The sequence below is a fragment of the Oncorhynchus nerka genome, unplaced genomic scaffold (assembly GCF_034236695.1).
Source record: "Oncorhynchus nerka isolate Pitt River unplaced genomic scaffold, Oner_Uvic_2.0 unplaced_scaffold_25___fragment_4___debris, whole genome shotgun sequence".
Classification (NCBI taxonomy): domain Eukaryota; kingdom Metazoa; phylum Chordata; class Actinopteri; order Salmoniformes; family Salmonidae; genus Oncorhynchus; species Oncorhynchus nerka.
This window is the reverse complement of record NW_027040322.1, coordinates 148,994-162,762: the sequence shown is the minus strand read 5'-3', so window position 1 is coordinate 162,762 and position 13,769 is coordinate 148,994. Positions and strand designations below refer to the sequence as shown.

Genomic DNA, 13,769 nt, shown 5'->3' with positions numbered 1-13,769 from the left:
AGCCAAGACAGATTCCTCCAGTGCTGTTGAGAATGCTAATCTTCTCCACTCTATCCCTCTCAGCCACTCCCCTCTCCTCCCCCCTTTCCCACATCCCTTCCCTCTATCAGAGGCTCTCAGGCTGATGTGTTCATCACAGGCCTGTCTGTCTGTCCAGCTGCACCATGGATTTGTCTGTCTCATGGGTCCAGGGTAGATTAATTGTGTGTGTGTGTGTGTGTGCGTGCATGTGCGGGCACGCTCAATTAGAGACACTGCTGGAATTGAGTGAGAACATCTCCTCCGGCTCACGGCACACCCACACACCTTATCCATTGCGACTGTACACACACACACACACTCCGACACAGTCGGTTCACACTCCATAAATGTGTGACTATTTGGCAGATATTAATGTTTTATCTGACGCCGCTTGCTAAAGGTAGGCGTCCTTCAGTTTTTCCTATGCTGTCTCGTTAGTGCTGCTAATATGGTTAGCTCTAACATAGCTGGGAGCTAGGCAATAATCACATTTATAAGAAGATTTGAGTGTATGGATCTCTCTGTCTCTCTCTACCCCTCTCTTCACCTCTTCTCCTCTCTTTCTCACTCAATCCACCCCCGTTCCTTTCATCTCCTTCCCTCCTCTCCCCATTTTCGTTCCCCTACCTTCTCCCCCTCTCCCTCTCCTATGTCCGCCCTCCTACCTTCTCTTCCCTCTATACCTGAGATAATGTGACTTTCCCTAGCCTGTGCAATAAGGGAAGTATGCAGAAGTATGAAATGAGGCAGACTCAGAGGGTCCATCATGGTCAAACTGGTGATCCATGAGTAACAGTATATAGATATTCACAATGGAAACATGGTCCTTGAAGGGTCACTGAACCCGTCATTGACTGCTGTGTGAAGGAGGGTGAGGTGAGCTATAGAGTACACTAGGGAAGGCCTGTCTATACAAATCCATCAATACATGAACTCTTACCTCTCCATACCCCATGATTGACATGTGTGTGTTCAGGTGTAGTAATCGTTAACCCTTTCCCTTCCAGATCTCTAGCAGTGCCACCTTAGAGGGTAAAGGTCAACTGAAGTTCACGGCTGGGAAGTGGAGTCCACATCACAACTGTACCCAGCTGGCCACAGCCAACGACACAGCCATCAGAGGCTGGGACCTCCGTACCATGAGGTATTGGTACATACTAACTGTATTCAGCCATTATGTTCTAAACAACAACTTATTCATAGTCCTGTAGTACTGCACTATGTAGTATAATAACTATACTTTTAGTCATTAGTATTAGAAAACAATGAGTTCTAGTATTAAATGTGGTCCTTATTTGGTGGTTACACTAAGGCTCAATGTGATGCTCCTACCATACCCCACCCAAACTGGACAGACCAAAGATAAGTAACAGAATACCTCATCTGGATGAGTGGATAGGTTATCACCCCCACACTGATTCCACCTATCCACCCACTACCAACATTGACCTTAAAGCCACATTCATATCCGTACATTATCTGCTATACCCCCACTGTACACTCAGTATCATTACAGAGAGATGGTGAGAGAGGGAGGGAGGTCAAGTTGTGTGTGTGTGTGTGGGCTCTGCTAGAGGAATAATAATCACCTTTCTATCGATTGCTCCGGTAACACCAAAGCGCTGGAGAGAAATTGAGAGAGAGGAGTGGAGAGGGAGAGCAAGAATGAGGGTGAGAGAGTATAGAGAGAGGGAGAGAAAATATTAGAAAATTACAGGAGAGTGTGGTGTGTGTGTGTGAAAGCTGTGTGTGTGTGAAAGCTGTGTGTGTGTGAAAGCTGTGTGTGTGTGAGAGCTGTGTGTGTGTGTGTGTGTGTGTGTGTGTGTGTGTGTGTGTGTGAAAGCTGTGTGTGTGTGTGTGTGTGTGTGTGAGAGAGCTGTGTGTGTGTGTGAGTGAGAGAGCTGAGTGTGTATGTGGGAGCTGAGTGTGTGTGTGTATGGGAGCTGAGTGTGTGTGTGTATGGGAGCTGAGTGTGTGTGTGTATGGGAGCTGAGTGTGTGTGTGTGTATGGGAGCTGTATGTGAGAGCTGTGTGTGTGAGAGAGCTGAGTGTGTGTGTGTGAGAGAGCTGTGTGTGTGAGAGAGCAGTGTGTGTGTGTGTGTGTGAGAGAGCAGTGTGTGTGTGTGTGTGTGAGAGAGCTGAGTGTGTGTGTGTGTGAGAGCTGAGTGTGTGTGTGTGAGAGAGCGGAGTGTGTGTGTGAGAGAGCTGTGTGTGTGTGTGTGTGTGAGAGAGCTGTGTGTGACTGCATGTGTCCAGTTGGTGCAGCAGCTGTGTGATGGCAGCCTGTGAGTACGGTCCAGTGGCTCCTCAGACATCCTCTTTGGTGTGTGTCTGCTCTGGCTCGTCACACTGTGTGCCAGCCCAAACCGGCCTAACCCTCTTGGCCCCACTCAGGGACACTGAAGGAGAACACTGTCTACTGCTCTCTCCAGCAGGCTTAAAGATACAGGAAACTTAAAGACTTAGTACACACTGGCCATGTGTGTGAGCGTGAGTGTGTGCGCGTGCGCCTGTGTGTGGGCGGATGAGCCTGTGTGTGTGAGCGCGAGCGTGTGTGTGAGCGAGCGCGCGTGTTGTGAGCGAGCGCCCGTGTTGTGAGCGAGCGCGCGTGAGGGCTTTTGTGTGTGAGGGTGTTTGTGTGGGTTTGTGAGCGTGAGTGTGTGTTTGTGTGAGTCTGTGTTTGTTTGTGTGAGTGTGCGTGAGCGTGCGTAAGTGTGTGTCCTGCTCTATTGCTGGCTGGGGCTGTCATAGGGGATGTTCTCTCAGTACATCAATCACAAACCCTGTTTGCAACCACAAAAAAAAGCCGATACCGATTAATCGACCGATTAAAAAAAATATATATATATATTTATATTTGTAATAATGACAATTACAAAAATACTGAATGAACACTTTTGTTTTAACTTAATATAATATATAAATAAAAATTTATTTAGTCTCAAATAAATAATGAAACATGTTCAATTTGGTTTAAATAATGCAAAAACACAGTGTTGGAGAAGAAAGTAAAAGTGCAGTATGTGCCTTTTAAAAAAGCTAACGTTTAAGTTCCTTGCTCAGAACATGAGAACGTGAAATATGGTGGTTCCTTTGAACACGAAAATTCCCAGTTAATACGTTTTAGGTTGTAGTTATTTTTGGAATTATAGTACTATTTCTCTCTATACCATTTGTATTTCATATACCTTTGACTATTGGATGTTCTTATAGGCACTATAGTATTTCCAGCCTAATCTCGGGAGTTGAAAGGCTTGAAGTCATAAACAGCGCTGTGCTTCAAGCATTGCGAAGAGCTGCTGGCAAACGCAGGAAAGTGCTGTTTGAATGAATGCTTACGAGCCTGCTGCTGCCTACCACCACTCAGTCAGACTGCTATATCAAATCATTGACTTAATTGTAATATAATAAACACACGGAAATATGAGCCTTAGGTCATTAATATGGTCAAATCCGGAAACTATCATTTCGAAAACAAAATGTTTATTCTTTCAGTGAAATATGAAATTTTATCGAACGGGTGGCATCCATAAGTCTAAATATTGCTGTTACATTGCACAACCTTCAATGTTATGTCATAATTATGTCAATTCTGGCAAATTAATTACTCTCTTTGTTAGGAAGAAATGGTCTTCACACAGTTCACAACGAGCCAGGTGGCCCAAACTGCTGCATATACCCTGACTCTGTTGCACAGAGAACAAGAGAAATGACACAATTTCCCTAGTTAATATTGCCTGCTAACATGCATTTCTTTTAACTAAATATGCAGGTTTAAAAAAATATACTTGTGTATTGATTTTAAGAAAGGCATTGATGTTTATGGTTAGGTACATTGGTGCAACGACAATGCTTTTTTTCGCGAATGCGCTTGTTAAATCATCACCCGTTTGGTGAAGTAGGCTGTGATTTGATGATAAATTAACAGGCACCGCATTGATTATTTGCAACGCAGGACAAGCTAGTTAATATCATCAACCATGTGTAGTTAACTAGTGATTATGTTAAGATTGATTATTTTTATAAGATAAGTTTAATGCTAGCGAGCAACTTACCTTGGCTCCTTGCTGCACTCGCGTAACAGGTGCTCAGCCTGCCACGCAGTCTCCTCGTGGAGTGCAATGTAATCGGCGTCCAAAAATGCCAAATACCGATTGTTATGAAAACTTGAAATCGGCCCTAATTAATCGCCCAACCTCTAGTTGAGACAAGAAGAAGGGGACGGGTGTGTTCGCCCAGTGAGCCATGCAAGCTAGAACCCCCACTGGCAATGAGCATCGGTCTGGTTTCTCTGTCATGTTAATGTTGAGGGAGCATGCACGCTTGAGCACGTATAGTAGTTGCCTACCTGGCCTGCTGCACGCTAATCTAGGAAGGTGCCCATTTGGGGATGTTTGATATCTGATTGTCTTAGTCACCAGGTCCTCCACTAATATGCTTAGCTTCTCAGTTATTTTTTCTTCACCTCACACAGTAAGTCAACGAAGTCTGTTTTTGTTTTACATATTGCGAATTATAGCCTAATAGTTCCTCACTGTTGGCCTATTTGAATTATCTTGCCAACAATCACTCCCTCGATAATCACCAAGCCTCTGTGTGAAAGTGCAAAATATCATCATCTGATGATCCCATATATCCAATGGAACGTCATAAAATACATTTCTTTCTCTTGCGCTGAAACAGCTGTCAGTGCCAGCTCAGCGGGAAACTCTGGGCCCGGAATAGGCTAGTTTATACAATGTTGCAAGTTCCCAAGAGACAGTTTCTGGAAGGATCCAGTTTTTTTTATTTGATACAATATTGCAATTCACTATGCTCTCATTTAGGCTATTTAGCCGCCAATGATCACTGTTTATCAAGCAATGTGTCCATATGGCAGAGGCTGATGCTTTCACATTAGTTTAATTTAAACTTGTATATTTGTATCGTTTTTATTAAGATTTGAATGATTTAACCACGTGACACTGATTTTGAGAAACGGAAACGTTATTATTGAAATGAACCTGTTCCATGAAAATGCCCAATCATAACTGACATGCAGATGGTAGGATGATTTGTCTGCTTCTCCAAACTTGAAACTCAAGCGTTGCCTGTGAATTCTTTATCAAATAATTGCCTCCACTTTTCCATGGTTGGTTTTATAAGCAAGGTAAGACACGCCTCATAATATAAAGTCAAACATTCAGGTTTTAAAACAATTAAATATGTTTTCAAAATGCATACTGCCTACGGATCACATTGTAAAGTGGTGGGTGATGTGCTGATAGCCTTCCTACCATTGTTTTTCTCCTGGTCAATTTGGTTAGCAACTATTTTAATTTATCTCCTTTTTTGCTTTTTAGGGGCAAAAGCCAGCAATTACCGGATAATGAAAACCCTGGTGTGAATAGTATAGTATGCTATGTTTAGTATAGTAGGCTATGTTTAGTATAGTAGGCTATGTTTAGTACAGTAGGCTATGTTTAGTATAGTAGGCTATGTTTAACATTTCAATTTAACATTGTTGTGAATTACTTACTTACCAACCACACTAACCTCTACTTGATCTGTAAAGCGGATGTGTTTTCAATAAAGTGTTTTATCCCCATGTATCCAGGCGTGTTCGGGAAGAGATGGAGTAGACAGCAGAGCTGTGTGATTGATGCTAGTTCTATTTGCTCCATCACACTCTGGGTCGAGAGACTCACTGCAGGGACTCAAACAGTCACACTGGCATCCGACAACAATGGGGAACAGGATAGAATAGGACAGCCATCTCACCCAGACAGAGAACTACAGTCACTAGAGCCCACTGGTGCTGCTCACTTCTAAACCAGAATGATTTGCTATGTTTTGTTTATGTAGAAGGATGGGATAGAAAAAGTGGATTTTCTTCAGCCCTCAGCAGTTTGATACTAACAGTTTATCAAAGTTGTCTACTGCGAGCGACATGTGTTTTGTTTATTTGACGTTAACCTCCCGAACTTTGTCTGTCACATCAATCATCCATGACCTTCTCATCTTCTGTCCCCAGGATGGCAGACCGGTCACAACATTACTGTTACTGGACAACTTCAGACAGGGAAATATTATACCTCTCCATGAAATAGATTATGGGTTTATTTACAATGTCAGATGTACAGTTGAAGTCGGAGGTTTATATACACCTTATATACGCCAAATACATTTAAACTCAGTTTTTCACAATTCCTGACATTTAATCCAGGTAAAAATTCCCTGTTTTATGTCAGTTAGAATCACCACTTTATTTTAAGAATGTGAAATGTTAGAATAACAGTAGAGAGAATGATTTATTTCAGCTTTTATTTCTTTCATCACATTCCCAGTGAGTCAGAAGTTTACATGCACTCAATTAGTATTTGGTAGCATTGCCTTTAAATTGTTAACTTGGGTCAAACGTTTCGTGTAGCCTTCCACAGGCTTTCCACAATAAGTTGGGTGAATTTTGGCCCATTCCTCCTGACAGAGCTGGTGTAACTGAGTCAGATTTGTAGGCCTCCTTGTTCGCACACGCCTTTTCAGTTCTTCACACAAATTTTCTATAAGATTGAGGTCAGGGCTTTGTGATGGCCACTCCAATACCTTGACTTTGTTGTCCTTAAGCCATTTTGCCAACTTTGGAAGTATGCTTGGGGTCATTGTCCATTTGGAAGACCCATTTGCAACCAAGCTTTAACTTCCTGACTGAAGTCTTGAGATGTTGCTTCAATACATCCACATAATTGTCCCTCCTCATGATGCCATCTATTTTGTGAAGTGCACCAGTCCCTCCTGCAGCAAAGCACCCCCACAATATGATGCTGCCACTCCCGTGCTTCAAGGTTGGGGATGCTGTTCTTTGGCTTGCAAGCCTCCCTCCTTTTCCTCCGAACATAACGATGGTCATTATGGCCAAACATATATATATTTTTTCATCAGACCAGAGGACATTTCTCCAAAAAGTTTGATCTTTGTCCCGATGTGCAGTTGCAAACCATAGTCTGGATTTTTTATGGTGGTTTTGGAGCAGTGGATTCTTCCTTGCTGAGCGGCCTTTCAGGTTAAGTCGATATAGGACTCGTTTTACTGTGGATATAGATTATTTTGTACCTGTTTCCGGCATCTTCACAAGGTCCGTTGCTGTTGTTCTGGGATTGATTTGCACTTTTTGGACCAAAGTACATTCATTTCTAGGAGACAGAATGTGTCTCTTTCCTGAGCGGTGTGACGGCTACATGGTCCCATGGTGTTTATACTTGCATACTATTGTTTGTACAGATGAACGTGGTACCTTCAGGCTTATGGAAATTGCTCTCAAGGATGAACCAGACTTGTGGAGGTCTTGGCTGATTTCTTTTGATTTTCTTATGCTGTCAAGCAAAGAGGCACTGAGTTTGAAGGTAGGCCTTGAAATACATCCACAGGTACATCTCCAATTGACTCAAATTATGTCAATTAGCCTATCAGAAGCTTCTAAAGCCATGACATTTTCTGGAATTTTCCAATCTGTTAAAAGGCACAGTCAACTTAATGTATGTAAACTTCTGACCCACTGGAATTGTGATACAGTAATTTATAAGTGAAATAATTTGTCTGTCAACAATTGTTGGAAAAATTACTTGTGTCATCCACAAAGTAGATTTCTTAACCGCCTTGCCAAAACTATAGTTTGTTAGCAAGAAATTTGTGGAGTGGTTGAAAAACAACTTTTAATGACTCCAACCTAAGTGTTTGTCAACTTCTGACTTCAATTGTATACTTTTGGGAGTTTATTGGCATGGCTGTTCATATTTACACAGTAACACTAGGAACACTTTGTTGCTCTGAGACTTTTAAGCATCAGGAATTGCTTTATTATTGGCCATAAACATATCCATCAATCAACCCACAATTTTGATGTAATGATCCCTTACTTTTGTGCATGGACAGTCTCTCCCTCCCTCCTTCCTTCCCAACTCCTCTCAAAGCTAGGCTTTAATTTTGATAAACGATGAAACTGCAGTTGTCATAGAAACGGAGACCTGTGATGAGTGTGATATCCAGTCCATCCCCTCAGCATAGCGATGTATCACCCAGACTGAGGTTAGAGGGGGCAGTGTGTGTGTGTGCACATGTTCCTGTGTGTAATAGCTTGTTTTGGCCCTCACAGCCGTAAGGGAGAACGAGTAGATTTAGTTTCACTGTGTCCGGAGGCTTAAGCTAGGAAGTTCTATAATCCCCAATACTTTGTCAGGAGGGTTCCAGCCAGGCTTTGCTCAGGATTCCCATGTTATATTTGCTAGGTGGAGGGAGGGGAGCAGGATGCTCGGAAGCATTCTGGAAGCACCGAAACTAACCCAATTTCCTGCTCCATTTCCCCTGTGCGTCCTTTTCCATGGAGGACAGAGTTTACGACACACACACACTGTCACACCATGGCCAGAGGTCACACCGGTTACAGAGGAGTCAGTCAATCGGGGGTAGATTGTGCATATGACAGCAGAGTGACACCACACACACCCCGGTGTGAAATGCTATACATCAAAATATAATCTCAAGTCATTTTAAAAGCCACAAGATGAAACGCTGTTGACATTTTTTGGGGTGAGAGGGAGGGAGCTGATGCCAGTGTCTGGTCGCTCTGTGACGTCCCAAACCATATAGTCATAGAGCCATATAGACTGTCATCCTGACCTCATTGAAGCCATCAGGTCATTGTATTTTACCTCCCTTTTTAATGAGATCAGCAGGTGGCAGGGTACATGGTGTTTGGTGGAGGAGATCAAGGAGCACTGTGGGCAATACTTTTCCATAGGCCGCCCTGGTTCCTCTTCAGTCATCACAGCGGGAGATGGAGGAAAGATGAGAGGAGGAATGGAGGGGGATAGGTAGGGAGGAATGGGGAGGGGGAGATAAGTGGAGGACAGAAGAGAAGATGAGAGGAAAGGTGTATGTTCCTGTCTAGTTGAGAGGAGAGAAGGATTACAACAAACAGCATCTGAAGCAGACAAATATTTCCTCTTTCTTCTTCTCTGGTCTTTCATTCCTTTTTTGGTGCCTCAACACTTACCTCAACACTTACCTCTCCCCAGCAGAGAGGAGTAGGAAGTCAAGGCCGTGTGTGATTATGACTCTTGGCTTTATAACAAGTCAGGCTTTTATAGGGCAGGAAATCCAGTCTGGCCTTCACCTAGTGTACAGCACCACTACAGGCTTCTATCTCTGATAGATGTCATCAGGGAGGGTTGTTCTGGTGTTTTCTCCTTTCTCTCTCTCTCATTTCTCTCTCTTTCTCTATCATTCCCCCTCTCTCTCTTGTCCCCAGTCAGATCTACTGCATCGAGAATGCTCACGGGCAGCTGGTTCGAGACCTGGACTTCAACCCTAACAAACAGTACTACCTGGCCAGCTGTGGGGACGACTGCAAGGTCAAATTCTGGGACGTGAGAAACATCAACGAGCCAGTTAAGACCCTGGAAGAGCACTCCCACTGGTGGGCACCTGTGCTGCGCTGTAGACACACACACGCACAGGACACAAGCACACACACACACACAGCAGATACATCCACATTCTTCCCATCTTTGTGGAATAGTACTTGTAGCCTCAAACCCACTCTTTGTACAACCAACAGAAAATGAACATCATTCCTACCAATAAGCATCAATTTGCTAACAAAGGACACTGAACAGTCCTATCCCACTCATGTATGCGTGCTTACCCTACTGTATATACTGGCCCGGGCCTGTCAAAATGTACTGTATGTCTAGTTATGAGAAGGAGTTTGCTGCTGCTACAAATATGCATTCATGTAAAGAACTTGTCCATCAGAGGTTAAGTACATTGCACTGCCATGTTCAGGCATGGCCGGCCCGCTCATTAGGCAGGATTAAGCAGCCTCCTATGGCGGCAGATTGACAAGGGGGGAATTTTCTGAGCTAAACTGACCAAGACTCACCTCCAACAACGACACATAAAACCTCTCGTAATTCTGCCTAAAAACAATGACAATTTCTCTCAACTAGTGGCACATGTGCTTTATAGGTGGGCGCTGATGCCGCCCTGTGATAAGCAGTGCACACTTTAAGTTAGCTTGTCCATTCCCAGCGCGCCTCTCCAGAGTGCTGTTGGAGAGATGCATCGCTGCGGCGCTCCACCAACATGCCGTCAAATAAATCATCTAACATAAATCATGTAGCAGATACTGTATAGGATATTGTAGAAAGAGTATGTGGCATTTCCTGTAGCCTACATGCTGGAGATAAAATGTATGAGAATGTAATGAGACGGACACGTTTTACATCATGCAGGTTTCTCCGATCAAGTAGCCCAACCTAAATGGCACCCAATCAAATAAAAAATGTGCTCTCATGTTAAAAAACAACATATCCTGAGAACAGGACAGGTCAAAGTAAAACGGACAATCACAACTGTTGTCCAGGGAGTTTCACCCCATCAGTGGTTTTAAGTTTGTATCTGTCAACTTTTGACAAGCTGATCATAGCGAAAAATAAAATATTTCTGCGTTTCCTGCTGTGTAAACACTTTGCAAATAGGCTCTGCATTTCGGACATATTTATTGGTGCAGTCCAAACTGGCCTTGATTTCCACATCCACAATCTTTGGTTTTTGGTCCGGTCCAGACAAAATCTGAACCAATCATGGACGATGTTTGGTTCAGATTTAGTGCGGTGCAGACCGGCCTTGATTTCCACGGACATTGATTTGTGGTCCGGTCTGGCCCATATTTGAACCAATCATAGACCTTTATGTTTGGTTCAGATTTTGTCCGGTCGGGAGCAGCCTTGATTTGGCCCAAACAAAACATAGTCTATAAACGTACTTTCAAATTTCATTCAGTAACAAAAATGAGCCTGATTTCAACATCAGGGAAAATATATATTTTCAACATCTGGAAAAATAGTATTTTCTACTTTCATTCAGAACAGAAAATAAACCTGATTTCAACGTCCAAAAAATATGATTTTTCAACATCCTGGAAATTATGTATTTTAAACGTACGGAAAATACGTATTTTCATCTTTCATTCAGAACCTAAATTGAACCACACTTCAACGTCTGGAAAATACATAATCAGTTTTCAACGTCATTTTACTTAATGGGACTGTTCCGCTTTTGCGGGGGGTAGCATTTTTTGGTCTCGCCTAGTGCAGCAGAATGGCAAGGACCGGCCCTGTGTTCAGGTGTTATAGGTGCTTACTGTAGCTATTCTGTGATGAGCTGCAGTGCTCAGGGCTATGTAAGTAGCTAGCTGAACACAGTGCCCTGCAGTACTCAGGGGTGTGTGTACTATGTCTGTAGAGACACGCTCTCAGATAATGACTGTCTGAGAGCCATGCCGTTGCTGCAGCTAGAGCAGCACACCAATCACTGCATGATAAAAACACACACACACACACACACACACAGGGTGCTATCTCTGAAAGACAGATAGATGGGCCAAATGTATCCTTAACAGTGTAGATGTCTATTCTGATAGATAGTAGGTTCCAGCCTACCAGTGTTTTCTGAACAGTGCTTCGAGGGCGTCAGGGCTCTGCTATTAGGGACAAAACAATTTTAGAAGGGAAGAGGAAAGAGTGCGCCGAGGCAGCTTTTCTGTCAACAGGTCAGTTATTCTTCAATCACACTCGATAAGGAGCTAGGATCCACCACTGAGCTCTGCCCTAGGATGAGAGAGACTGACTAACCATCATTACACAACACCTTACGGCAGTACAAACTAAACAGCAGAGAAACAAAGCCCACATCCATCTCAATTACCACATACAAATGTACTGAAGAGCCAGAGGGCAGGTTGGTATTTATTGTCATGACTTTTGCTCTAGAAGCTGCTATGCTGAGTGGTCACTAGCTGACACAGCCACAAAGTCATAAAATCTAATTTGACTAAACTTAAATTAAGACCAAAAAGCTCATTTTGTTTTCATACATTTTTACAATATTGCCAATTTTGACTTTTCAGCTGGTCCATATAGTAGAAATTGCTCAGTTCTACCTCCCGGATAAGACTCATGACAATAAACGTCAACCTGCACTCCGAGGGAGAGACGGATAGTGGAGAAAAGGAGATGTATAGATACTAAAATTGGATGTATTAAAAACACCCATTCACTGATTCCCTGTGTGTGTGCCCAGGGTGTGGAGCGTGCGCTTCAACCACTCTCATGACCAGCTGGTGCTGACCGGCAGCAGCGACAGCAGGGTGATTCTGTCCAACATGGTGTCCATCTCCTCCGAGCCCTTCGGTCACCTGGTGGACGACGATGACCTCAGCGACGGAGAGGACAACCACCAGGACGAGAAGTATGGACCCTAAGACAAAACCTTTACGACATACGTCCACTCAGTCATAACTTGTCAACACTGTCCACTTTCTGACATATCTGTCCAGAACTGGCCCCCCTTTGAGCCATATTGGACCAACCTCAGCCTTAACTGTCCACAGTCATCACTGTATCCATCATCTCATGGTCAGTGCAACAGTCGTCCAGATATTAGTAATCATATTTTTGATACATTTGATTCAGCGCTGTACTCTGGTCTTCATCAACCTCTGCTATTCTTTGCAATGCCCTATTTTGTTCCGTTTCTGTGCCGACTCTCTACCACTACACATTGTGATAATATATATAGATAGATATTTTTTAAAGGATACAGTAACTAGCCTATTATGTGTATAGGAAGCCAGGGTCAGCTGTGTGGAGGAGTACTGTGCCTGGTTTAATCACAACCAGACCTTGAACAGAGACTGAGTAATATAACTAGACCTTTGTTTGTGTGTGGTAGGCAGCCTTGTCCTTAACTCGCCCTATTCAACTCACCTCACCCATGTGTGTGTTCTAGAACTAAGGAGCCCCTGCAGGACAGTATCATCTCTACCTATGAGGAGCATGAGGACAGTGTATACGCGGTGGAGTGGTCCTCGGCAGACCCATGGCTCTTTGCCTCACTCAGCTACGATGGCAGACTGGTCATCAACAGGGTCCCCCGCGCACTCAAATACCATATCCTGCTCTAGACAGACCTCGCACTGGACTGAGAAAAGAGGGATAGAGGGCCAGTTTTGGGGGGGAGAAGTAGGAATCACGAGAGAGGGATAGAGGGCGATGGATGGGGAGAGGGGGAGGGTTGTGGAGAGAGTGATAGAGGGCGAAGAATGGTGAGGGATGGGAGAGAGGAATAGAGGGGAGGGATGCGGAGAGAGGGATAGAGGGGAGGGATGGGAGAGAGGGATGGGGAGAGGGAGAGAGGGGGAGGGATGGGGAGAGCGGGATAGAGGGGAGGGATGGGGAGAGCGGGATAGAGGGGGAGGGATGGGGAGGAGCGGAATAGAGGGGGAGGGATGGGAGAGCGGAATAGAGGGGGAGGGATGGGAGAGAGGAATAGAGGGGAGGGATGGGCATGGGAGAGAGGAATAGAGCGGGAGGGATGGGGATGTGGAGAGAGGAATAGAGGGCGAAGAATGGGGAGGGATGGGAGAGCAGAATAGAGGGCGAGGGATGGGAGAGAGAATAGAGGGTGAGGGATGGGGATGGGGAGAGAGGGGAGGGGTGTGGAGAGAGGGAAAGAGGGCTAAGAATGGGGAGGGATGGGGAGAGGAATAGAGGGCGAGAGAGGGGAGAGAGGGCGAAGAATGGTGAGAGAGGAATAGAGGGTGAGGGATGGGAGAGAGGAATAGAGGGTGAGGGATGGGGAGAGGAATAGAGGGCGAGGATGGGGATGGGGAGAGAGGGGAGGGGTGTGGAGAGAGGAAAAGAGGGGCTAAG

At 44.4% G+C, this 13,769-nt stretch overlaps 1 protein-coding gene across 1 annotated transcript in view; it reads left to right on the top strand.

Annotated features, from left to right (window-relative positions):
* Window positions 1–13,069, top strand: part of LOC115146355 (EARP-interacting protein homolog) — a 43,293-nt gene extending 30,224 nt beyond the window's left edge. Inside the window, exons 6-9 of the mRNA XM_029688387.2 lie at window positions 1,029–1,165; window positions 9,305–9,472; window positions 12,139–12,306; window positions 12,847–13,069. Coding sequence (XP_029544247.1) covers window positions 1,029–1,165; window positions 9,305–9,472; window positions 12,139–12,306; window positions 12,847–13,021 — 648 coding nt within the window. The 3' untranslated portion in view covers window positions 13,022–13,069. The remainder of the gene's footprint in view (window positions 1–1,028; window positions 1,166–9,304; window positions 9,473–12,138; window positions 12,307–12,846) is intronic.
* The last annotated feature ends 700 nt before the right edge of the window (window positions 13,070–13,769 follow it).